The sequence below is a fragment of the Osmia bicornis genome, chromosome 12 (assembly GCF_907164935.1).
Source record: "Osmia bicornis bicornis chromosome 12, iOsmBic2.1, whole genome shotgun sequence".
NCBI lineage: Eukaryota > Metazoa > Arthropoda > Insecta > Hymenoptera > Megachilidae > Osmia > Osmia bicornis.
Genome location: NC_060227.1, coordinates 4,424,964 through 4,452,561, shown reverse-complemented (window position 1 = coordinate 4,452,561; position 27,598 = coordinate 4,424,964). Strand labels below are relative to the sequence as shown.

Here is a 27,598-nt window from a genome sequence, read left to right as displayed (position 1 = left end):
ATTCTACGATTTAGAACGATAACTTCAGAGATTAGATGAGACTAAATGATCGATGCGGTAGATAATTAAAAGAAACCAGAAGAGAGGTTCGAAGAACGTATCGCGAAACACTTTGGTCGTTCTCTAACATTTTCTTCCAGCATACAAAATTCTTCATTTCTTAAGTTTCTCTGAATTTCGCAATTTTAACTTCAAGAATTCTTTTAAAAATGATCAACACGATGCTATAGATCTCTGTGTAAAAAAAAATTGCATATTTACGCAGCTTCTGTTGAGTATATGAATAACGTTGAGCACGCAAGCGCCAAACGCAATTTACAACATGGCGGAACGCAGGAAAAGCAGGAAGCGCAAAGATGTAAGCATCGCATATGGCTGCAATTATCACGATATTATTCAAACATATATGTGTGTTATTGTGTTTATTTAGTACCTAGAAATATAACATTTGTTTTAGCGTTATATTGATTTTATTTTGTTTATTTAAATCACGTGTCAATATGAAAGTGTTTCAACAAAGTTCGACGGATGACGTAGCAAACACATCGCTTATTCTCGCTTTTCAAAATTCGCAAATTATTTTTAATTATATGTGTACTTTATTGTTCAGAAAACTGTTTCACAGATTTGTTAATAAAGATAAAACAAGCGTTCCATACAATGTATTTTTTCCATACAAGCTTTACACCTGTTTTAAGTACATTCCGTTATCCTTCGGGTGACTGTATCGCAGTAAAGTATTATTTCGATTTACCGCAAAAATTACACTGATATCAATAAATTTTCATTAACACGTAAAAGGTTTGGCTCATTGACATCTGTAAATATTCATACTGGCAGTTGTACATAATGTATGCACAGATTTTTATAAAAACACAGATTAAAATTCAGTTTTTTGTAACAGGAAATATCCAATGTAGATAATGATGTTGTTCAAGAAAAGCCATCCAAAGAAGAATATGCAGTAGCTGAATGGATACGTAACAATGTACCATCCAAAAAGACAAAGTTTGATAGAAATCATAATGTTGAATACTTTACTGGCACACGTGCAGTGGATGCTCTACTGGAAAATTCACCATGGAGCAAAACCAGATTTGAGACACGTGAACAGGTTACAGAATTCCTTGACTTGATGTTGCGGCACAAATTCTTTCATAGAGCTAAGAAAGTAGTAATTTCTGAAGAAGAGCTATGTAAAATACGCGGCATAAAGAAAAAAGTTAAAGATCCTAAGAAAGAAAAGAAATCTGAAAAAGAAAAGGAAGAGACTAAAGAAATTAAAGATGCAACAGGTGGAAAAGATAGTGAAGATAAAACTGAGGAGAAAAAGAAAAAACCAAAAGTGAGTTTAACAAAAAAAATGATAATTTATTTAATAGCTAAACAATGTATATGTTTTATATGTAAAATACAATAGAATAAAGCAAGGGTTTAATGAAATATTCGTTTGTTTAGGTACGCCTAGAAATGCATATGGAACAATATTTTGTTGATTGCAATGATGCTTATGTTTGGATATATGAACCAATTCCTATATACTACTGGTTCTTTGGAACATTGGTAGTTTTAGGTGCAATTGGTGTTTGTCTCTTCCCATTATGGCCCTTAACAATCCGTCATGGTGTATATTACATAAGTGTTGCAGCAGCAGGATTTCTTGTATTCATTTTGGCGTTAGCAATTATTAGATTGATCGTTTTCTGTCTTCTATGGGTTCCAACACTTGGAAGATGTCATCTCTGGCTTTTGCCGAATTTAACAGCAGATGTCGGATTCTTTGCTTCGTTTTGGCCACTTTACCAAGTTCGTATCAGTTCTTCAATGTTATTTACTACTTCCCGAATAGTTAGTTTATATAAGCTTCTTTTCAGTACGAATACTATGGTTCTACTGAAAGCAATAAAAAAGCTAGCAAAAAGAAGAGAAAGAAAGAAAAAGATTCCGATACAGAGGACACATCATCAACAAATTTGTAAGTTGAAGTTTATAGTAACAAACTCTGTCCATATTCTGGTTATTAACTCTTTCACTACCGTACGATTTAATATCGGCAGTCGCTAAAAGTCCGATCACATGATATTGCGTGCTTGATCGTCAAATCCATAATTGTATTACAAATTTCGTATACATTTTTCTTTACAGAGAAGAGAAATCTAGTACAAAAGAATTATCTAAAGAACATACTCAAATTGAAGATATCACAGTTAGCGAAGAAAAGAAACTTCCTTCATCTGATTTGGTAGAAGGTGAAGAAGGTAGCGAAGGTTCGGAAAGCGAAAAGTCTAATACAGGTCGGGATTTTGTGATGCTTTAAAACAGGAACTCTTGGCAATAAATAGTTTCCCTTTATCTCCAACAACTGCCGTGTTAATCAATGGCTGATTCTCGTCAATTCTGATTAAATGTAATATAATTTTCGTACATAAATGAAGTATTTATGTGCCACTATTACGTGCTCGAAACATGTATGACTTATGTTGTTAGAAAGAGACAGGATATTAATAACAGTCACAGCAAGAGAACGAAGCGGTATATAAATTTTGCAAATTTTATTCGTTTATCGCTTGTATCCAATATCTTTGCATTTCTTGCATTTAGAATGTTATAGCCAATTGAACAAGGAAATCGTGTCTATATTTTAAATAAAAGAAATTTTTGTAAAACTGTGGTACGAGATTATACCACTGCTGAGATTCCAGTTAAGTATACAATTTCTATTTAAATCATTATTAACCAGTGTTTTAGGTGTTTACACGATACAAGAAATTATGTCGGAACGTATGATTACGTTGATACAGGTGCCTGAGGTTTATATACTGTACACAGTCAATTTATATTGTTTTAATTACATTGAAATACAGTATTTTGTTAGTAATAAATAATATAAAATTTTCGTAATATGATTTTCTCAGGCTCCAAAAATGTACAAAATTGGATAAATAGAATCTCCGTGAACAAGTCTAAAATTTATTTCGATCGATTGTTACTCTGCCTGAGAGTTCCTTTTTAACAGCGAAAAGACTTGATATTTCACAGATTTCATATAATAAATTGTAACTTATATTTTTATGTAAAAATTCCAACGGTAATAGTTATTATTACTCTTATTATTATTGTAACTAATTATATTATTATTATGGAGTATCATTTTGGATCATTGTAGGTACACGGATCGTGATTTTACCTATATTGAAATAAATCATGAAAAAAAAACGTATGGAATGATAAACATATGAATATATTGTTTATTAAATGATATAAAAAATATTTATAAACCGTACCTATATGTAAGTTTAATTTTTTTATATTTTTTTTTAGTTTCATTGTAGTATTTCCATCGATACTCCGATGCTCACAATTACTTACGAATTTAATTTAAGTACCTGATATTACCGGTTAACAATATCGGTATTAACAGATACTAAATTAATTAAATACTTTATACAGAATTATCTTTATTTTTATAATCTGTTAATTATGCATAACTAATCATCGATTTTCTTCTTTAGACTAAACAAGAAACTCGTTTCCATTTATCGTTTGACCGGCAATTAATTGCATTACATCATACGCTAGTAAATTCTTTCGGAATGTCGTCGAACCGGCACTAACTTTTCCCATAACGAAGAAATATTCGGATTTAACCACGATTTTATCCAAGATTTTCTTCAAATTTTACGATCAAGATGATTAAACCCAGTGATCTATGCACGAAGAATGAAGTATTGAAAGAATCGGATTAAAAATTGACGATGGTAAGGAGGTTGCTTGACCATTCCTTTTCCTCGCTATCATGCTAATGAGCATTTAACATCGCGCTTTTTACCGAGACCCGTAAATATACCGTTAAAGCTGTTTAGATGGTGCGTTTGTGTCGCGTCTTTCCCACGAATGTTATATCGAAAAAGTTCACCCTCGAACGGACCTTCGACCGACCATGAGGATGTCGCAAAGGTACGTGTATGAAAAGAGAAATGATTGTTAAACAGAGTTCTAACATTATTTTTTTATTCTCTCTGTCTTAGCTCGCTCGAGTTGCGTTCGAAATCGTTCGAAGTCCCAGAGTCTAATGTTTCTCATTCAATGAAATTCAATTAATTCGTGCAAACGAGAGCCCACTTAGTTAAACGTGAACATTTCGCTTGGAATAAACACACGGCATGCATGCGCATATGCATATATTTTTCTTCAGGCGGATTCGTAGACTGGCTGGTCGCGGAGCGAAGGGCCGCGTCACGAAGGCAAAGTTAACGGCCCATAATTCATAGCCGACATATAATAAATATCGTTACTCCATCGTGAGCTCACGTAGACACGGGCAACGAGGTTTTACACGCACGTACCCCTCAGTATAATACGTGTGTAAGGATGTAAACGTTTCATGACTCGATGCAGGCTTTCCCTGGGATTACGTGTGCTGAGCTTTCGTCCTTGGCGAAGGTAATAAAAGTTCCCTTTAACAATGCACTCGAGCACGGAATAAAATAATAGTTACCCCTTTTGGACGTTTCTTTACCCCCGGGACCATTGTATGCCATATATACATCGATAGTTTTTTATTTTCTTCAAATAGATCATCCTTGCCGTCGTTCGTTCATTTATCCTTTAAACGATTTCCACGTTTTCGTTTCTCATGAATATTTATTTATGAAAATGGCGAGGTATATTTGTTATTGGATGGTCTTGTTCGAAGCATGAAATACGCATCAATTTCATGTTCAAGTTCGTTTCACGCTTTCTTGATCGAATAAGTATCTGGTTCTTGAAAACTGCTTATCTTTAATTATGTACAATTGAATGATCTTAATCGCATCTGTTGATTTCAATCATTTATTTGCTTATGTAATTGTGTGTTCTTTATGTTATTTGATTTGTCAAGAAGCGTAATATAGAATATTATTGGATTTTGTTAGACGGTTTCGGGTCATCGAACCTACGAAACAGTACTGTATCCTTGAGTTAGCCTTCTGCCTCTTGTTTCCTCAACTTCGCGAGCGCGGGCGCGGGCGCACGTGTGCACAGGTATAAATATGCATCGCTCTTGGTATTCGTTACAAGACCAATTAACTCGGAATAAATATTTTTTCATTCGAAGAAATATTTATTTTACTATTCTTACACGAACGATTTACGACCTAGCGTATTAATCATTTTCACACGTATTTACTTTAAGTAGATATTCATCTGTTGCTTACCACAATGTCAGTATGGAAGCAGGAAAAAATGAAAAACCGCAAATGTGCTTGTAAACTTGATTTGCGCGCGAGCGTCAAAAGTGAGCGAGAGAAAAGAAAAAAATTAAATAATACGTGGAGAGGAGCCGAAAATAAGGTGAATAAAAAATATCTTGCATGGCCGACCACCGTGGTTTGCGGTTACAATGTGCAACGAAAAAAGAATTCTTCGTTTCGTCTTTCTTCCTTCTTAGTTTCGTGTCTGGATAGTTTTCAGTCCTTCTTCAACTCTTCTCTGTCCTCTTGTTCGTTTTCCTTCCAAGAGACTTCCAATGTGTGTAGACAGCCGGATTTATATTCAAATGAATCGCCGTGGAAGGGTCGACTTATCAACGTATCAAACTCGACAAGGCGAAGAATAGACGAGGGGGTGAGTCACGAAAGAATGTTTCCTTCTTGATCGATCACGGTTATCGATCGGGGAAATTGTTATTAATTATTTGGAGAAGTTGTTTTTGAAAAATTCCTTCGCAAATTTGGATTAAAGGTACGTTGGTTTAGTAGTCAGACGAATAGTAATTAATTTTATAATTAATCAATGAAACTATCAAAATAAATAAATAAATGATTAAATTTCAGGTGATTAGAATATGTTATGTTTAAAAATAGCTGAGAGGAGAAATAGAAATGGAAAATGAAAATTATTTGCATTGAAATTATGCAGATACGCGGTGCATAATGATGATTATCCTTCTGAAATATTATGCAGGGAATAATGATCGTTTTGCAAGGAAGGTCCAAAAGTTTTTCGAGGGTGCAATTATCAACGGAATGATTTCCTTCGTTCGCGCCGGTACATGACTTTATTTAGCTTTAGTTTGTCGAAACCGGTTGCAAGCGACTTCTCTCCTCTCTTACTGCAATACCGAGAGTTCGGTGCTCCGCATCATTTAGGGTTCCTTGCGTGGACGAAGGAATTTCGCGTTCACCACGCTCGACAGCTTCTTTCGCATAGAAATAATCCTTGCCCCCGAGGTTTTCAAACAATTTGTATCACTAAATACTTCAACTATATCATTTTGTTATTTTAATTAATAACTGCTCTATAATTTATGATCAGAATTAAAATTAAAATCCCTACAAGTAGTAATGCATTAAAAAATTCAAATTAAACATTATATTATACTGTTATTTTATATTTTTAGCAATTTAAAGAATCATTGTCTGTATACATCTGAATCGATCCTATCGTTGTTACAAGTCAAATTAAATTAATTTATACGTTTCAGATAACAATTGAATATTAATGATAGACTTTAAAAAGATGCGGTTTGAAGAAGTTTGAAAAGCTTCCGAGATTGATCTTGAAGTGCAAAGAAATTCGGTCAGGGCCGTGATACGACTCGATCTTCCGCTTTTTGCCGTTAAAGGATCGTCGTCTTAATTATCCTTTTTTCTTATTTGCTCGAGCTTGTAATTTACATTCCATGGTTGGTCGACGTGCCAGAAGGAAAGCGGTTCACCGTGCTTCGCATTAGATCGAGCGTGGGTAGCTTGCGTCATTAAGCATAGTAACTTACGGTACAAGAATGACTTTGGCTTTGGCGGAGAAAGTGACCGGGTGTGGCCATTGCGAGACATTGTACATCGTACGCATTTGTGTACATTAGCTTCGGGGAAGGATTTTCGCTGTTCAGCCTTTGACAACGTCTATTGTTCTATGGAATTTTTCGTTTGCTCGAATGGTTAAGACGTTTCTACGGGTAAAAGTTAGTCGCGAACTACAACCCGTAAGGATATAAATCTCATTTCTAACAATGCTAAGCATGCCGGTATAGTAATTATCGTATGGAAGGAATTGTGTCAGAGATATCGGTGAAACCTTTTCATTTGAACAGATTGCAAGCACGGTGAATAAAAATGTTTAGTATTCTTAAAATAATATTATTTTTGATATATTAGTTATTAAATCATGGAATTTATATAAATACTTCAAAAAAGCATCCTACCTTCGGATAATGAGGAGGATGTCGAGTACCTCCAAAATCAAGATGAAGGGAGAAAAACTGCCTTTGCTGAAAGGGCAGAAAACTTTGTGCCAAATTCAGTGGGTTTTAATATTTATGTTTCCTGCTGAAGCTTGTTCGTCGATAATATTATTACGGGATACGTGAAAAAAGAAACGTACACCGTGTACCAGTGGATCACTTGAGATTTTAAAATGAAGCACAAAAGAGAGGAGTTTCTTTTCGACAAGTCGTGCAAAATGTTTTTTATAATGAATATAATTTTAAATGAATTTATTTGCAGTGTATAAATTATGAATTTTTGTATAAACGAATGCACGGAGAATTAAAAATTGATTTTCATCGAGTTAACAAGAATGATAAGAAGAAGAGCGCAAGTTATTGGCAAGAGTGTTGGGATTTTAGAATTTCGATGACTGGTAGTCTCTGGAAACATTGTTTGACAGGAAGAGCAAGAAATGTAAGGCATGTTTATACATACGTTATTGAGGAAGCTCAGCCTCCAAACTGAACGTGCAAACGGTTTGTCCGGTTTTCGAGGCAAAGAGTTCATCGAACCTTGGTTACAAGGGATCGATCGTGTACGGCTACCGAACGTGTCGTATGTGCGCAAACGATCATTGATCTGTAACGCCAGACCGCCTACATGTTATCTAGCTCGAGCAGAACGACAAATAAGACGCGCTACTTAGAATCTAGAAAGGAAAGCCTCTCTTATCACTTTCACTAACAACAGTCATTTTCGCAAGCTACTTCTCGGCCAAGGTAAATAATATTTATCATTCCTGTCAATCTTACTGGATCAATGACTGTTATTTTTATGATTTCAGATTTGCACCTGTTTTACATCTACTTTTGGGGAATAATCGTAAAATTTTTAGGAAGGAGGAATAATTACTCTTATTTTTAGTTTTATTATATTTCTATTTCAAAAAGAATTCTCCATTGATTCATCGTTTGTAAGTTCACAGAAAGTTCTGAAACATTTTTTGAATACGATCATTATCCTTCGAGTTGGTCTTTGAATTTTTCCTTCTTCTTTGCAGTCAAGACGAACCTCGCGACCATTGTTAAAACTTTTTCGAGGTTATTACACGTACGATATGTAAATGCGTCTCTGGGTCCGGTCCTCGACGTCGGAGGACCAGCTCCTTTCTTTTTCTTTCGTTCGTACCGATCCTTCTCTATTTCTCTTTTATTCCAACTTGGCTCCTTCTCTCATCTTGTCAGGGGCGGATCAGATCAAAACGGTCTCGATAAAATAGACCTGTTTCAGATAATTGCAAGTTAATTGGAATTCATGGAAGCGGGGACACTTGGCTTATTGAAGCAATCTGCTGGCATTAGCATCGTAACTGTATCTCTAATAATCTTTCTACATTAATTCCTAAGCGCTTCTCCTTTTGTTAATTATAATTCATGATGATGGAATTTTATCAAGAGATAAGTATTTTAAAAAATCTACACGCATAATGTAACATAATTAATAGGTAGCTTTAACAAGTCTCACTGAAACGCTTTCAAACTCAAAGCATACATTACAAAATCTTTGTATTTCTATTTAGAGAAATTAACATCATTCTGAATATTCAAAATCTGTAAGAAGTTTTAAACACATTGACAAATCAATATTGGTATAGCAGTAGAAGTGGTATAATTATTTAAGAATAAAAATATTTAATTTATAATTTCAAATTGCAATATTCAATTTACTGCTTTGTCTTATTAATATAATAGTAATGATACTTAAAATGTTAGTTAAAGTGAAAAAGAGTTACTGAAAGTGTAACATTTAAAAATTGCAATTTTTCATAAGTATCGATTAGTTTCTCGATTCTTGAGTTGTTCAGTTTCATAGAAAAAGAGAATCCTCGTAGAAGGTTTGCGTGGATCCGCTCCTGTTGTATGCCACTACCACCTCAGCATCGTCATCACCATCTCCCTGGCTCCTCCGTAACGGATAGGCTTCACCTCCAGAACGGAACTCCAGTCTGCTTCCAGTGTCTCCCTCGAGAATGCTCGTTGGTTTAGTCGGAGTTTGGCTCTCCCAACGCGCGGTTCGTGGCCACTCAATTGGCTTAACCCATCAGAGAACCGATCCATGCACTGACAGAAAATCTCTTTCACTATCAAATTTCTTTCACTTATATCTGATAGTGTTCGTTGGTCTTCGATAAATCGAAGCATCCGCGGGGTAGAAAGTAGGAAATCTCTTTCATACTCGGTGTCAGATTCATTTATAACGTTCATAGTGTTTCGAACGAAACAAAAGACTATATTATCGCTCGGAGTATTTGTTGATAGAAGAGAAAAATATGTGGGAAGAAATATCGTCGAGATACCGAAGACACAGGATGATCGACACTTAAAAGGTTCAATTTATTATCACGATCAAAGATTCATTTAATGTTCCTTCGATTCAATGTAAATTCGATTGCAGCAACGCACGTCACAATAGTAGCTTGTTTTTACGGTTTTACTCCGGTTTTAATCATTCTATGCTTCACTCTACTTACGGCTGACCCTGTTTATAATAATTAATGGTGTTAACTCCGTGAATGCCTGCGGACTGGTCATGCTTGCCTCTCACGGAGAATAGGCTATATGCTTTATTTGGCTTTGTCAGAAGTGAAATTATATCAGAGAATATTTTCGAACAGATCAATTCTATTTTATTACTGTAGGCATTTTCAATAACTTGTTATCATTAAATTAACACATGTATTTATCTATAACATGAATCTCATTTACAAAGATTCTTAACTAGAAAAATCTACTTGAAATTAGATCTCTAAATCATTTGAATTCAAATGTTACAATGTTTTCACTTAGCTTCCAAACTTTGATGAAGATTTCTCAAGTGGGTAGCGTATCGTTCAAGTTTTATTACTAATATGGGAGCAAGTTCCTATCTCCATAATGAACTGCACGCGTCAGCAAGATTTTCCAATAGTATCCCGTTAAAATTGATGTTTGCTATTAGCCGAGTAGTTAATCCTCTCAAATGAACTGGCAAGTCTTAATTACCGCGTTGAATCGTAATTGCAGGAGTGCCATCCGTCCCGGCGAAGAGGAGGAGGCGCATAAGGATGCGCTTACGCAGGAAACGGTGCATGTCCCGGTGACGTTACAGAAACTTGGATAAAAAGAAAAAGAAAAGTAAACAACCATAGCAGAAGATAATCACGGAAGGACGGATGACGCGATGAGACTGACGATGAGCCCGATTATCCTGTCGTGGGCCACAGCTAGCTGGCTAGGTCCAACCGGAACTACGGCGATACGAGGCCAACCATCGAAGGATTACGAGCTGTCCACGGAATTCTTCCTGGTACCCAGCGACGTGGCGATTGACAAGAACGGTTTGGCCAGCGTGGCCAGTGTCATCAGTGTACCAGCACCGAACAGGACTGTTTCGGTGTTCAAAATGCCGGGAAAGAAGAGCCCAGAGATCGAGCCCGATACTCGACTGTACTCGAGGTCCTTGCTCAGACAACGACCCTGGGCTCTTCCTCTGGCGGCCCTCAGCGCAGCCACGATGCTCCTCATGGCTGGCTTCGAGGTTTTCGTACTGCTCAAGGTCGGTTCGCTTACCTTTACCAGTATCTTTTCCCAAACTGATGGTCGAGTTTTACAGGATAACATTAATTAAGAATTCTCTAATTGGTATATAAGGATTAATTGTTATAGCTACATGTACGCGCAACCTTTTAAGCTTATCAGTAACCGGGGTTCGCTTAACCGTGTTCTTTTGCATTCTCAGCCATCTAGCTTATACGCATACATTTAAATTTATAATTAACAAACAATCGGTCAGTTGATTTCTATATTTATATTTATTAGAAAAATTAAAGGATATTTTTATATTTAATCCTTTGAAAGTAAAAGGTTACTTTGGAGGCAATTCATTTTTTTTTTTTTAATTCTTAACGTCTTGTTTGTAATTTGACTGTTTTGTTGATCGAAAGTCTAGCGTAAAGTTGGTTCGTTTAACAGGAACAAGTGTTGCGAAAAAAAGCGGGAAGAACGTGTTTTACTTGGTAAAGCTATCGCGTTTAATGATACGAAACGCGTTTTCGCGGTCGTATAAGCATCGATGATGGAGATTTGAGGAAGCGGCGAATTAATAGAGCTTAGAAAAGAATCCTTATCTCTTTCTCAGTCGATAGCACGTGGAAACGTGTGCAAGAATCGGTGGTAATTGTTTTCGTTCGTAGCTGGACAAGCTCCAATAAGCGGCACGGCATGCTCGCAATTTCGCCGAGACCTAGGTCTAGTTTGCATGTCGATTACCTATTTCTCCTGGCTATTTTACTTTTCATTAAACAGAAGCTGTCAGAAAAATTTCTGATATCAAACTAAATATACTAGGAATATAATAGAAAAGAAATTGTATTTCATTAGTAAAAAAGGGTACTTCTTTCAGAGTTCTAATAGAAATTAAGAATAGTGGGACGATTGTAAAAATGAAACCGCATCTTCTCACTTTTTGTTGGAAATTTTTCAGAAATAATTAGTTAAATTACCTAAACGTTCCGCGTTGTCGCCTAATCAGGTTGAGTTAATAAAATTCATTACATGTACGTAATTATTGATTCAACTAATTTACTTAATAATCTCGTTAAATAATGTTATCGATTAAACGGATCTCTTTGATTTATTCCCAACTGTATATTTAAGTGACTTTATAAATCATTGTAATTAGAAAAATTACCTTGTAATTGCCTTTAATCCGTTTATAATATCGCGGCACGAATAGTTTGCGGTGCAACAATCCTCATCACATGTTTCTAACTTGTCGAAAATTAATAGAACAAAGTCAAGGAAAGAAGAACGAGAGTCAGCGCGTTGAAACACGCGTAAGATGGATACTTTCTGATAGCCATAACAAGATTTTCCTCGCCGTGGATGGTAAATTAGAGCATGCTGACGATGTTGCGTGAAACGCTAGCCTGTAAATCATTTACCCAGAGATTCGTAAAATACTCTAGAAAGCATCTCTTTTTCAATATTGAATAATCATTAATCATTTACTAATTGGATGTTATACAAAAATCATACTTTCCACTTTTTTCCAGTCTTTGAAGATTTACTAATTAATTGTTCGACTTGTCTTTTTCAATAATTACTTATATGTTAGATGCTTTTGCTTTTAAATTTCTGATAATTAATGTAAAAGTAATATTTGATAGTTTTGAGATTCCTCTTTGCAAATAATAATAATTACACTCGCATCGTTGCAATGGTAACAAAAGGTTTCTTATGCCAATTAGAAGACAAGTGTTGTTGCTATTCTGAATTTTAATATCTACTAATGTTTGACGATTCTTTTTCAGGCAAGGGTTACCGCGCCAAACAGACGACATTTATTTCTGGGACAAGCTCTACTTCTAGGACTGTTCCTATTGGCAGGACTCTCAGCAGCAGCGTCCCTTAGTCAGAATCCTTTATCATGTGCCGCATTTAGATTAGTTGGTTTACCAGCTGCCCTCGTATTTGCGGCTCTCTTGGTCAAATGCGTGTTTCTACTTTCTTTGAACAGCGGTGTCTATCTGCCAGCACCTTATCAAGTGAGTTTTAACACCCTCCGCGATATTAATCCAGTAAATTATAATTAGCTACCGTGAAGAAAAAACCAACTGCAAATTCATTACAAAGCATGTAAAGTCGGATAAATTGAAGCAACTGAATATTTACCGATTTTGTATAATTATAGAGGAGCTCAAGATTAATAATTTTGTAAAATTATAGCGTAGATTCTCTTAACGTTTAGTTAATTATTCGAATCGTATTGAATGCAAAATTCACTGTAGACTAATGATAGCAGCGCTTCATAAACGCATAAACCCATAAACGCTTGGTTTAGCATATCTAAATGGACTTGGCATTTACAATTCAAATATTTACCCAGACAATAAGAAAACTTTTTATGTGAATTTCTCTTTGTTGCTGTGATTTTGCAGAGTAATTATTATTCTTGCAGCTCCCTATAATTGTACAAGTAGTAAAAAATTATTAAGAACACAGAATTTGTAAGGAACCGAGGTTGCGAGTATATTTCAAAGAAATTCAAAAACGAAAAAAAGGATGCGTTCTTTTGTTCCAGGTGGCAAATGCATTTCGAAATTGAAACAATCCGATTGCGTGGAAGCTAAGCGCCTCTTATTCTGATTTCGTGTTATCTAAATTTATGCATCGTATTCAACCACAAATGAAAGTCCTGACTTTTGCAACTCTACATTCTATTATAATCTAACAATCTAGCCAATATCTTTATCAGTTATTCTATTAGAGTAATTAAGATTTCTTTTTCTAGGGACGCTCTAAGTGTCTAATATTTTTTAATTATTTTCGCATTGCATATTGAATCTTGGACCAGCTGTTTGTTTCTATTAAAATAGGATTTCTCAAAAGAGGGTCAGTTGTCATTTTAAAGGGTCCAGGCCCAACCTGACCTCTACCTAGTTACGTGACCGATCATTGGTAATCGTTAAGCAATCGTAACACAATCGAAAGTTCTTCATGGCTGTGTGTGAATACAGCTTTAGAAAACGGGCCTGAGAAACTCGTGGAACGACTCTCGGCGAAGGATGCACGTGGATTTTTTCTTATTTCACCATGTCGGAGATCCGGATGTCGATCTCGATCGACTATTTGTACGCGCGGGACAGGACTTGAATGAAAAGTAATGCAGTAGTAACTAGTAATAGCAGTAAATGCAGCTATCGTGGTCGTCGAGTACGTCATGTTCTAGGTTGAATAACATTAATATTCCTGATATCTTCTGCTTGCCGTAACGGATCCTCAACTGGTATTTCTTTTATTGCTCCTCGTCGCTAGATACAATTATACGTATTAAAGGATGCGACGATTAGAACGGAAAACCTGTTTATGAAATATGACATAACTCGTTAGAGAAATCAAGCGTAATCTTTCTGCTTATATAATAAGCTCTCGATTATATTCATGTACCATCTATATTACTGGATACATCACGAGGAATTACGTCGCGACTGACAACCGTCAATAACATACTGTTAATTAAGAATATCGTAATATTCATTGATCAGGACCACTCATTGAATAAAATATCTGTATTTTACAATCGCGGATAAATGCATGATGTATGATTATTTATGTTACTTCCTGTTGCAGGCATTGGTATTAGGATTCGCAGTGCTGGTGCAAGTAGCTATTATTGGGCAATGGTTTTACGGTGAACCACCCACGGTGGTCCAGGTACAAAACACAGGGCCAATCTCCTCGAGCTCCTGTTGCAAAACTCCTCTCGGACAGATCGTTGCTTCCCTCGGGTAAACTTTTGAAATGTAAACCTTCCACCGATACGATTTTTTCTTTTTTTTTTTTCATAAGGAGCTTGAAAAATATTTTACAATCATTTCGATCATTTCAATGGTTCGGCACACCCTGTACATTAAGAAGGAAAAGTTTTCCATATCGCAGATCGTTGAATCGTTGGATGATTTCAGGTATCCTGGCGCACTGCTGGTCGCTGTGGCTTGCTTAGCGGTACGAGCCCGGGGCGTTCGAGACAACAACCGGGAAGCGGCATTTATCGGGCTGGCTGTTGGTTTATCGCTTCCGATTTGGATATCAAGCGCGATCGGCTCGGTGGCAGCTTCATCGGAGAGCGACAGAGAAGCTTGGCTTGCCTACGGTTTATTAACTACTTCCCTTCTCGTGTTCCTGACAATGTTTCTGCCAAAGGGCCGCCAGTTAGCCGCCCTCGGCCGAGAGGCTCCTGCGACCGTGATCCGTGATCGAGACGATGCTCTCAGCTCGCTTCCTGGCAGCGGTTACTCGCCTTCCTTTTTCCACTTCAAACCAGTCGAGGCTTCTTTGAAGAGAAAAATGCATTATCACAGCGGTGGTACGTGTGCGCTCTTCTCTATACAGCCATACTATCATACCCTCGGTATTTACGTGCACGCATGTAATTATTTGCAACCGATTACAGCACCGCTAGGAAATTTATTAGCGGCTGTCTTGTGTGTGCTTTGATATAATCGTTCGTTAAAGGGAAAGTTATATTATAGGCTTTCAATGTAGCCGTTCCGTGCAACAAAATATTTGATATGTTTGTTAAATTGGATAGAATAATTTTCCATAAGAAGTGGAAAACTACTATCAGCGACATACGATTTCACCATTTTCTCCCTCACCTGCTTGCCATTACGTTTCTCGGAGGTAGTTTCTATGATTACCGTTTCACTTTTTTTTATCATTCATTTTGGATGATAATTAATAGGTTTGTTTAGATTTTGAAAAACAGGTGACAAAAACTTCGGTATAGTGTTCTAGTTCTACTATGAGGTGAAAAAGAAAACACATAAACATGGGTCCGGAAACGCTATGGAAAGCTGGTATACGTACAATTATGAACACTGTCATCATTTTCTTCCGTTAGAAATCAATAATATAGTAGAGTAATTGATCCTGACATTAAAGATTTTTTCAGATTAATCTCTTCCTAGTTTTTCTTAAGATCAAAGACAGATGGTGTCAGGATCTTTTCCCAAGATTCTCACCCTCACCCTTAGATATTTCTTGAATATAACTGTGCCTGAATGAGTTTCAAACATTAATTTAAGTATTTGTTAATTTAAATTATCTGCATTACAGATCGTGTGGCCTTAGTTTCATCCGCTATACCTGGATGCACAGCCTGCAGGCATGGTGGAAGTCCCATTTATTCTGATGGTAAGACTTTTCATAAACATTTTCAATTATAACAATAACGTAAATAGGACTAATTAAAAAAGTAACACTTCGATTAATTCTACGATTGAATATTGAACTTATTTTGAAAAATTTCAGTTCAAAAGTTGTTTCAACAATTTTTTGAGTTTACTTTCTTGATATAACACTCTTCCAAATTTTTCCTCCGTTACGGAGTCGCCTCTTGCGACCTTCGCCTCGAGGAATGAACGAAAGGGAGGAAAAACCTTCCAGAGGAAAGGTGGAGAGGGAGAAAGTTTCGAGACGGAGGTCAAGCGCTTCTTCAAGAATTATACTGGAAGGGGAAACGGATCCCGTTAGATTAGACGATGCTAGTTAATCGGTGACCCGTTGTTAGTGGTCGATCAAAATTGTTTCTTCTTCTTTTTTTTTATATATAAACATCTTTTGTTTTTCCAGTAATAACTAAGTTTCTATTATATTTACTGTCAATTTTGAGAACAAGGTTGAAACTAAAAGTCATCGATCCGTTTCGTTTAGTCTTCATTGCTTCTTCATGGTGGTTCGATTTCAAGTCATCCGTTGTAAAGAACTTTCAAATAATCATAAGTTTCTAGGAAGAGTGACAGGTGTGACCCACTTGGAATCCCGGTTAAATTTACAGGGTAATTGAACCTCTCTTTAAAGTGGATCTTCTGTCGGTATCCTATGATTAATTTATAGAAAGCGTTTAAAAATAACAAAAATGCAGCACCATAATAGATACATAGATAAACAGATTATTGATTCATCAAAGTGATGAGTAATTTATATTGATATGTTCAATTAAGCAATTTATATCGATTTCTTCATTAAGAAAAGTATATAGGACTTTTAATGAATACAGATATCAAGATTACATTCAAGAAAAATCAACAGCTTCGCTTTATACGTTAATTAATTATCATATTGTTATTAAATATATTCTATCAATTTATAGTACATCAAAAATAAAATTGCATATTATAGATTAAAAAGAATTTGAAATAAACGTGTTCATCGTTAAAAAAATTACGGTCTGCTGATTGACACGACCGGAAAAACAAGCGGAGACGCGGTGTTTACATCGTTACCGGAAATTAATAACCAGTTGCGGTAGAATATTTATGCAGATAACAAGTTTAGACCTAATTTTTTAACCGACGGCCTACGCATTTCAAACGACGAGCCTACAAATTCTCATAAACAAGATTTTGCATATCTTGATGCAAGTAGTGGTAATAATAAAGATAATATCATCGTGGTATTTAAAAATGATATTATTACGAGTAATCTATGACTAATAATAATGGTATTAAATATTGCAACGGATGTGAATTAACAAATAAATAAATTTTTCAGATGTTCACGGCCCAATGGAGACGTTTGTATTGCCACCAGGAATGTACTTAAGGCCAGAAGACGCAGGAAACTTGTACACAACTTTATCAGCGAATCCGAATGTATTCTTTCAACGAGCAGCTCATCCTGGGATGATGTACTGATAATTTCCCGGAAATTCTTTCAGACACAAAAGTCCGCGAATTTGATAAGAGGACTGCTTTTCTACGTTCTTATATTAGATAACTATGAAACAACGGAGACTTCGTTTCCTATTTGTTTGTCTTGTTATTGTAAATAATATCATGTACGAGCGTTGCTCGAGACTATTCATTTTTCTGCGTCTCGGTTATGCTCGATTATTTCGATAACAAATCAAACTGTTGAAGGCGAATTACGCGAGAAATTATAATAAAGGTACGATACATTTTTTTTTTATATTCCTTCTTTTTTCTCTCCATTAAGATCCTAGAAATAACAGCAGTGTTATTTTACTTTTCATAGATTAGAGATTTACCTGTATATGATACATTGGAGTGCGAAGAGCGACTCTAACAAGTATTGCAAATATTTCTTCACTTTTATCGCAAGTTGTTAGTGAATCATCAATACCTGATTATCACCTTTTCATTGTTTTTCTTCCTTAATCGTCATTCAGTTCTAAATGCAATGTACACAGTAGGAGACAGTGTATTTTATTCTTTGTGAGTAAAATTAACATTATTGATACAATAATTATTAGTGACCATAAAATTGAAACAAGAGTATTGTAGATATTTAGGTATGTAGGTCACTATTCAACAGTGTAAGTAGTCCTTTTCATTTTTCTATTATGTTACAAAGCCTTACACAATATGGTTTAAGAGATAGATTGTAAAATTGTCTACAGTATTGTTTGATAAACATGTTAGGGTATTATTCAAACTTACTACGTTACTGTCCATACAATGATTACGCATTTGCGTATATGTAGTAAATGCGTAATGTATTCGGTGACAGTAAACGGCAGGTTGCTTTCTTGACGTCACGTGCCGAGCTTGGTTGGAGGGGAATCTTACTTTCTTTTCAACTGTCAACAGTATGGTTCCATAAGTAGTCGTTTTGCTGCATTCTGATGGAAAACATACATAACTTTTGTAATGCATCGATTGAATTATCTAAAAATAATACTTAAATGCACGTCTACGACTGAGAAATTCTTGCCATTCCATACAATACTTCTTAACCTGTAAACTGTTGTGACAGATACTGCACAGTCAGTGGAGTATAACCTGTGCTCAAATGCTAAAAAAGTTGCATAGATTTTAGTGAAATCTTTCTAAATTTAAATAATATTGTCTTAAAAATGGCTGGTAAATCAGATCATCTTAGGTAAGTGGAAGTTACTTAATATTTCTTGCTTCAATTTTCTTGATTCTTATTTTGTATAGTTTTGAAATTAAATGATGAATTAAATCTTAAATGACAACTGAAAAACTTGTCCTACTTTAATTGTAAATAATTTTATTAACATATGTTTATTATGCATTTTAGGATTTATTTTGTTACATGGAATGTGGCAACTAAATATCCTGTACAAGATTTGCATCGACTTCTTGATTGTGGTCCATCTACATCAAGAAACTTGCCAGATTTATATTACATTGGGTATACATGTAAAACATATGAAATGTATGCATTACTAATAAGATAACTGAGTTTATAAATTCTAGGTTGCAGGAAGTTAAAGCTCAACCACAAAATATGGTATTAGACATATTCTTTGAGGATCCATGGACTAAATCTTTTAGGTGTGCAAATTAGAAAATTGCTCTATTCCCATATATTAATAATCAAGCCTTTAAGAGACCTTCATTTTTTTTTAATTTTTACAGAGAAATATTAAAGAAATATGATTATGTAAAAATACGTACACAGCGTTTACAGGGACTTGTCTTAAATGTTTTTTGCTTGAGAAAGCATATTACTCATTTAAGATTAATAGAAGCTCAATATACTAAGACAGGATTTGGAGGCATGTGGGTAAGACAGAATTTGAATTGTGCACCATATTTTTCTAATACCTTTAAATAAAAATGTGTTGTTTTTAGGGTAATAAGGGGGCAGTCAGTGTAAGACTGAATATATATGGGGTTAGTATGTGTGTAGTAAATACACACTTGACTCCACATGATCATTTACTGGCAGATAGAATCATGGATTATAATACAATACTCACAAATCATAGTTATACTAGTCCAGATACTTCTAAAATATTATTTCACGAGTGAGTATGGTATTTCAATAGAGTAGTATAATATAACAACTGGCATAAATAACAGCAACCTTTCAGTTATGTATTTTGGATTGGTGATCTAAATTTTCGATTAAACGGAGAAGATCTAACTGCCATAGATATTGATTTATTAGTTAAGAAAAATCAATTGAAACCTTTATTGGCAAGAGATCAATTAAAGGCGGTAATGGAGAACGGTGACGCTTTTGCCGAATTGCATGAAAATTCTATTACATTCCCACCTACTTACAAATATGAGTTTTCATCCCAAGAATTTGATCTCAAGTAAGGAGAATTTATTTTCATAATATTATTTACTGATAACTCTTACTTACAAGTTTTGTATACAGGCGACGACCATCATGGACTGATAGAATTTTGTACAAAGTAAATGCCGATGTTTATGACGATGTTAAGCTTAGCGCTACTCAGCGTAATTACAAGAGTCAGTTCGATTATGTACAATCAGACCATAAACCTGTCACAGGGGAATTTGATATTATTGTAATATTGTTATTGTCGTGATATTAAAAACTACAAATGACTTGTTAAGCTTAAAAAATTAATGACATTTATAGATTAGACCCGGTGTGGAGGATCATGGTGTAGAATTTCAACCTGTGACAGCATGGTTTATAGATGAAGAAAATTCGGTATCATACAGATTATTGGGAGATGCTAGACCCGCTAGCGGAGATTGGGTAGGACTTTTCCACAACGAATTTTCCAGTCTAGACGAATACATTGTGTACGAATATGTAGGTCGAGGTAAGATTTAATCCTGATCCATTTATCGGACATGATTATCAGTTGTTATCGTTGCTGATACATCGCAGTTATTTTTACTAGTTTATGATAAAGGTTTATGTTAGGTAAATCGTCTCCGATTCCTTTCGAACCGCATGCCATCACGGAGCGAATTTACTTCAGCGACACCGCTCTTCGCTCACCAGGAATGTATCAGTTGGTTTATGTTGCTCAACGGGGAAATCTTATTGGAATTTTAGGAGTTAGTCCTCCATTTCCAGGACACCATAGACCAACTTGATAACCTTTTTAATATTTATTTAAACACAATAACAATTACAGATGATACCTGCTTATTATAGATTCTTAATGTGTAACTGATAAGTTGTTGCAATATGCGCGCGTTTAGTTGTCAGACTCACGTGAGTAGCTTTATTTAATGACAAAAGAATGCATTATTTGAATATAACTCTTTGAGGTCCAATATTTCTTTATCTTTTTACCAAGGCATTAATAAATTAGAGCATTATCTTCTGTCTGAAAAATGTTCAAAGGATATATTGACTACCTTTAGTATTTTGAATAATAATACAAAATAGTTCGAGAAATTGGAACGAATTATGGTGTGAAAACATAAAGAAATTTGAAGAGTATTCTGTGATATATTTAACCTTACATAATCAACTGTGACATATATGTATATTTTTAAAAGTGAATACTTTTTAGCAAAACGATATTACAGAAGAGTAATCTTTACTAGACTATAGCCTCTTTTAGTTCCTATAAGTAGCATCTACTTTAACAGGGCAACTAAAATGATAATCGTTGGAAGGACCACAAAGGGTTTATACGCTATACAATTTTAAATCACAACACATTGTCAAAATTAGGAATGTAAACGTAAGATTTTACCAAATTGTGATTAAAATAGGATCGAGTTAGTATGTTACTGTATTTTTCAGTAGATAACGTACATTTTACAGGACAATTCTTTTTTATTTATTTATATAGTATAAAATCATTTTTTTAACTGACAATGAGCCTATATTTCATTTTAGGAATTGAACTTTTTTCAATATAAACTTTCATGAAATTAACAAAATTTATTTATGAATTTAACGATGGCAGTATCTGCTGAAGCATACAGGAATGTAGAAAAGACATAAGTAGACGTAAAAGGACGTTCCCGGAAGACAGGAAAGAATTCATATCTTAACCAATTTCTTGATTGATGTTAAAAAGTTACTTTTGGTACCTGGTTTTTGCTGTTGGGTTACCACCCCACAGGCACTAGTGCTTAATTGTCTTACTCTACAGAGCTTATTAAGAATGTGCTAACGTGTTGTTACGCACCTGACATACGTGTAAGCACCGAATAGATAATAATCGTTAGTTTTAGAAAACCTTTTGATTGGGTTGGCGAATTGTTATGATGGTTTGGTTGTACAAACCTACGCTGTTTTATTTTTATAGCGCGATAGAAACGCAATGAAAACGAACAAATATACGCTGTGGTATGAAAAAAGGGATACAAAATAAAGAACAATATTTTTAAAGAAGACATTTAATGAATTACCTTAATCTTAAGTAAATAACTTAAATAACAGTACAATAAATAACAAATTACAATAAATAATATATCCGCTCCATTAAATTACAAACGTTTATAATTTCGATGAATTATCGTCTTATTGTATTCCTAATAACAATCTGATACCACTTTATTTCACCAGACGTGGGTTTTTAATCTAAATCATGAATGGCAAGTGAAGCTATATACGTGCTAGCAAGACTAAATTCTTAATTAATGATGTGTCATGCACTCGGGAAAATTATGTATCTAAAAGTAATTAATGTTACTGTACAAGATTCGCAGAACGTGTGCATTCAACGTAAAATCACGATACTATCCGACTTCTCACTGTTATGCAATCTACAAACACCACAACTTGCATATTTTATTGTAAAACGGGTTGTGAATGTTTTTATATAACCGAGAAGTTCTTGAGAAACATGCTATGCCAAAAAAAAAAATTTAATACCCGTGTGAAGTATTCTTAAGCTGTTTTAAAATACAATAGCTCAGGTATTCGTTGTTGATTTATAAAATATACTCTGGACTTATGGTAAAATGAATTTTTCAAGTCTTATTTGATTTTGTAAATCTAAAGTTTGCTACTGATGTAGCTCTGCAAATAACAAAGATAATCAAAATTGTCAAGTGTAGTAACCAATCTTGTATATCATTGTTTCATAAACGAAAGGACAACAACGATGTCCATGTAGTACATACTTTGTACAATGAATTGTAAATATTTCAAGAACGATTCTCATCTGTCCATTCACTCACGCAATAAATAAATGAATAAATTTCTAATATCTAACAGATTGATCAGAATCTTCGAATCTATACTTCACGAAACGAAGTCACTCACAATGATGTCTCTTCAACAGAACTTTTAAAATATCTTGAGGCAGTTGATTAAGAAGAGAAGGAAAACTAGTTTCACGGAATGATCGTTTGTCTAGACGCAGAATCACCGTTCATTATAGGAAGCAAATACAATTCCATGCTTCTGTTTTCGGGTTCAGCTACGTCCTTGCCACGAAGCTGTTGTATTCGGTACCAAACGAAATCTCTCGGTGGCCTTCGTAGAACGAACAAACCGAACACAAGGACACCCTGCAGAGCATTGACGAGGTCGAAGGTGGACCAGTCAAAGGAATTCCCGTGGACGAACCAGGATATCAACTCCATTGTCCAATTCAGACCCATCAGGAAAAAGACTATCAAGCAAACTAACGTTGTTCTCATCAAACGTCGAAGGAATCTTCGATCGATCCGATCAGATTCTTGATTCCTCGCCAAACGTCTCAAGTCAAGATCCTTCTGATATTTCGTCAGTTTGATAAATGTCAGGGCGAAGAGAATCACGTCTTCTAGAAGCAGCAGTCCGACCGGCACGTAGAAGTATGGCATTGATTTGCCACTCGCTGGAAATTATAAAAAAAGAGAGAATTATAATAAATTTTAGTAAATGAAAGGCGAGTGACATGGATTTTAGGAATATTTTGAAAATCATCGCGAATGCCATGAAGGCTATACTAGATACATTAATAGAAAATCGTACAAGTATCCTGAGCTTATCGAGTTTAAAAGTCTTATTTGACTTACATTTGAACTGGCAGCTCTCCTTGCTGAAGTTTGGCTTCACATAAGTCGCTGGTATCGTCGGGCTCAGATCCATAATCATCGAGACGAGGATAAGTATCACCGAGGGACCCCAACACCATAAAGAGTACCAGAAGAATAACGTTTTTGGTTTCATTCTTCTGTAGGTATCACGATCAACGTGGCTACGCACCAGGGACCACATTTCGATGCACATCACATTTAGCCAGAAGAAGCATGCGACGAAGGAGAACTGGATGACGAATGCTAGAAAAGTTAATTATTCTTTCTTAACTGATTTCAAACGAGCATTAACCCTTAGATGGTATCATTTTATGGCATCCCATACGGGGTTTCTAGTATACTTGGGGAAAATTGGAATCTTAACACACTTTTGTTTAATATTCTAAAGTTTCTGACATTTTATATTATCTTTTTCCTTTAATTCTAACATAAAATAAAGTTTTTAGAATTGTCTTCTTACCTATACTGGTACAAGTTTCGCTCGATAGATGCAAGCTTCCCAATTGCGTGATTGCTAAAGTGATAAAAGCCAATGCTAAACAACCACAGTAACGACACAATGCTTTTCCAAAAACGTCCCTTAATTTTGGAGTGATGGAATAAGCCAGAATGGTGAGGATTAAGAATGGCACCGATATTAAAAGTCCGCAGGCGTAAATTGTAAATCGCGAGTCCGCAGCTACTATTACTCGATCTGAAACGATTAATATTGCACATTTTGCAGTTGTCAGGTAAATTATATCAGGCATCGATCGAGTATAAAGGATTTAAGGTGTTCTTGTTTAGTTACCTTCAGAAAAGCACACAAAAGTTTTGAGTCCTAATTCCGGAACGATTTCCATGCAATAATCAACCCCAGGATTCAACATCACCTGCTCTTCATAAGGTGCGAACACTGATCCATTTAGTAATAAATGATTGGAATCGAGGATGGTGTCATTGGGATTTAAAATATATCTGAAAGGAAGTACATCATTATTTTTATAATGCCTTATTTTTCATTTAACATTTCAAATTTACGAATATTAATTTAAATATAAATTTAATTCATTCTTTGGAATGATTTATAAAAATGATTTTTCTTTAGAGATATCAAAATAGAGTATTGTATTATTCATATAATTTTGTTTCGTGTTGTATTCTTTCGAAATTTAGCAGGATAAATTTCAGTTTAGTAATTAATTTGAAATTCATTATTTTTCCAGTCTGCATTCAGATTAAACAAATTTTTCCTTGAATGAAAAATTTTTCCTTATTTGTAACGAATCATTTGGTATGTGAGATTAGAGATAAACACTTTTTTTCAATATTATCAATCTATTTTTAGAAGCATTGAAAAAAGATTAATTAGAAAATATTCATTATCTAAACAGATAGGTTGCTTGTAGATTATTGAACCCATTGAAAGGATATCTTTATTAGAAAACATTGCAAAGCGATTAGGATGTACTTCTAATACACAAACATTACATAGGTAATTATTTGTCAAATAATTAAAATGTGCAGCCTTCAAAATATTAAAAATTTCCAATTTTGAAATCAAAATAGAATGGTGAATAACATTCAAATTATAGGCAGACTTTATCCTCTCATATTTCAGAGTTTTATTTCCTGATGCATTAACGCGCAAATACTCACTTTTTATATTTGCAAGGATTTCCAACAATTGCGACGAACGTGTTTTGTTTTTTACCCGGGACCTCATATCCGCTTTTATTAAATTTACTAAAAAGAGGCGAGAAAGTATGAATTGTCGATGGATCCACAGCCAAGCAACTCGTTTGTTTCATTAAAACCTTCCCCTCTGGGCAACATTTTCCAACCAGTGGTAAATTTTTATATTTCTCCGGTATAGATGTCCTATTTTGCTGTAAAATAATGTAAAACGATTTTCATGTTTTAATCTAAATTGGTCAATCTCTTTTTATCGACTAATTTATAATTATCACATGCCTCAGAGTTTCCTCTAATTTTCAAAGGAAGCCTGTGCAAGTTAATAAAATTTCCATGATCATTTACAAGTTAAATGATGCTTGTATAACAAAAAAGAAAACTCGAAGTTCCAATACTTCAAAGATAGCTATATGTAGATGCGTAGCGAGGTCCACAAAAATAACTTTACAAATATACAAGGATCTATATTTTTCGCACGTAGATCGTTTTGGTATTATTTTGGTCAATTTTAACTAACTGATTCATTAGACTACAATTTCGAAGATTCAATAGTTATCTTTTCCATAGAGATCTTTTTATATTGCAAAAGGCGATACGATCAACGAAGCATGAAACTGTGTTAAAAACATAAATTTCAAAATTCAATGATACACTAAATAAAGTCTATATTTGATCTACAAGTTCATATTTGAAAGATTATTATTGTATTATGCTTTGATTATTATAGTTATACGTACCAAAGAAATCGAATACATCGTTGGCATTTTATCGTTCGTACGAACCATGCAAATCGCCAGGTCACACAGAAGAACGTACAGTAGCAGCGAAAGCATTTTAGAATTTCCAGACATCTTTCCTCGAAATCTGTTTATACGTTCGGCAAATATTGTCGTAAAACGCTTTTCAAACGTTTAATAGAACTAGATTCCCTGGCTTTTTAGTTCCCAAAAGCTTTTAAAAGTCCAAATTATATGCCAGTGTCTATTCTTTTTCGTGAATAAAAAAGAGTGCTTGGTACACTTTAAGTATTAAAAATTGCAAAAAAATTAAATGTTCTTAGTATTCGATACTTCAGTATCATTGTTTTAATTTTCTATTCACCGATTTTTTTTTAGAAATTTTTTTTTTTATAGTTCCACTGGAAATAATATATTTCTGTGAAGACTATATGCACCTTTCAAAAGGTAAATTTTTCTTTTTATAAATTTCTTTCGTTGAATGTTACTTTTTTCTTCGGTTCTAATAGAATATAATTTAATTGATTAATATACACTTTTCAGAAGATGATCTTGTTTCGTGAATTTCAGAAAGACTAGCATTGAAGCCGGAAGGATGTTGAAGGTCTCCTGGTATAGATTCAGGGTAAATGAAATTCCAAAGCTCTATCAGTTATACAAGATCTCATTCCCTGATTATTTTCTTGCTATCGATTAAAGACTGAACGGTGAGTAAGATAATAACGCTCCGTTCGCGCAGTATTAACTTTGATAACAGAACATGTATTTCTTCTTCTTCTTTTCCTTGAGTATCTATGTATTGACTTGGCGAAGCAAAGTGTTCTTGATGTTTTACTCCGTTCGATTGAAAATATTTGTCTTCTATCTTTCGTCGGATCTGTCAGTTCAAAGTGCAATCTTGATGGGTAGATCTACAATTAGACAATAATTGTGTTACATGGAGAATGACTCCATATTTTCTAAATTCTTTTATCATTTTCATGCAATTATCTGATACGCTTTTAGCCATCTTATTCTTAGCATTAATTTAAAAGGTTAATTATTGTAATATTAATGAAGCTTCTGAGGTCCAAGGAAAATCGTGATATCTATAAATAGTGATAACAGAGATTTTAGTTAATATTATAAATTTAAAAAAATTTACAAAGCTACAAATCTAAGAATTTATTTTAATTAAATAACATTTTACTTGTATAAGTTAAGGGACCAAATACAAAAGGATCGAATTTATCTCGAAAAGAAAGTTTGATAAATGAACAGTTGTTGACCTATAATTCTTGCTGTTTCATCGAAGAAAGTACTAAAAAGTATACCGGTTCTTTCGTTCGCTTTCATTCAAGAAATTATTAAGAGCTTCATCAATCACACAGAATTCAAAGGACACCTTTAGAAAAAGAAACAAGGCCATTTTATTAAAACATACCTATTGACAACTGTTTACCATCCAGATCAATTTATTAAGATATAATTAACATTGGCATCCTATGGTAATTGGCACTATTAGAGCAACAGGTAAAAACTATACGAAGGCAAAGTTTAACACGAATTTTCAAAGACACGGAAACAGACCGTCCAACGGTATAAATAATTTTCGTACTACTTCGAATCACGTTCACTGACGAAGACACTGGATCACGTAATGGAGAATGGATCTTGATGTTCACGTGGTTCACAGATCGGCGTCCGGGACCATACTGACCGCACTC

General features: G+C 34.6%; 3 protein-coding genes across 6 annotated transcripts; 2 read left to right on the top strand and 1 right to left on the bottom strand.

Annotated features, from left to right (window-relative positions):
- The first annotated feature begins 262 nt into the window (after positions 1-262).
- LOC114871322 (translocation protein SEC62) lies at positions 263-3,232 on the top strand. Its single transcript, XM_029177071.2, has 5 exons — positions 263-358; positions 905-1,345; positions 1,459-1,806; positions 1,875-1,975; positions 2,146-3,232. The coding sequence occupies exons 1-5, from the start codon at positions 323-325 to the stop codon at positions 2,315-2,317; spliced, it is 1,098 nt and encodes a 365-aa protein (XP_029032904.1). The 5' UTR covers positions 263-322; the 3' UTR covers positions 2,318-3,232.
- LOC114871321 (inositol polyphosphate 5-phosphatase K-like) lies at positions 3,210-21,844 on the top strand. Of its 4 annotated transcripts, none has more exons than XR_006829944.1 (10): positions 3,210-3,290; positions 3,513-3,957; positions 4,029-5,607; positions 10,253-10,784; positions 12,541-12,774; positions 14,360-14,517; positions 14,695-15,095; positions 15,848-15,925; positions 17,285-17,680; positions 17,768-18,596. XR_006829944.1 is itself a non-coding variant. In XM_029177070.2 (10 exons), the coding sequence occupies exons 2-10, from the start codon at positions 18,609-18,611 to the stop codon at positions 20,584-20,586; spliced, it is 1,290 nt and encodes a 429-aa protein (XP_029032903.1). In that variant the 5' UTR covers positions 17,456-17,680; positions 17,768-18,608; the 3' UTR covers positions 20,587-21,844. The 4 variants fall into 4 exon arrangements, 1 of the variants encoding a protein (XP_029032903.1); XR_006829946.1 differs by lacking the exon at positions 3,210-3,290 and having other exon boundaries at positions 3,301-3,957; positions 17,768-18,068; positions 18,343-18,596; XM_029177070.2 differs by lacking the exons at positions 3,210-3,290; positions 3,513-3,957; positions 4,029-5,607; ... (3 more) ...; positions 14,695-15,095; positions 15,848-15,925 and adding exons at positions 18,797-18,910; positions 18,976-19,053; positions 19,138-19,285; ... (3 more) ...; positions 20,117-20,306; positions 20,411-21,844 and having other exon boundaries at positions 17,456-17,680; positions 17,768-18,634.
- On the bottom strand, positions 21,297-27,598 carry LOC114871320 (G-protein coupled receptor Mth2-like). The gene is made up of 7 exons (XM_029177067.2): positions 27,316-27,598; positions 25,893-26,803; positions 25,120-25,349; positions 24,272-24,438; positions 23,942-24,175; positions 23,461-23,724; positions 21,297-23,279 (listed from the first exon to the last, which is right to left on the bottom strand). The coding sequence occupies exons 2-7, from the start codon at positions 26,004-26,006 to the stop codon at positions 22,792-22,794; spliced, it is 1,497 nt and encodes a 498-aa protein (XP_029032900.2). The 5' UTR covers positions 26,007-26,803; positions 27,316-27,598; the 3' UTR covers positions 21,297-22,791.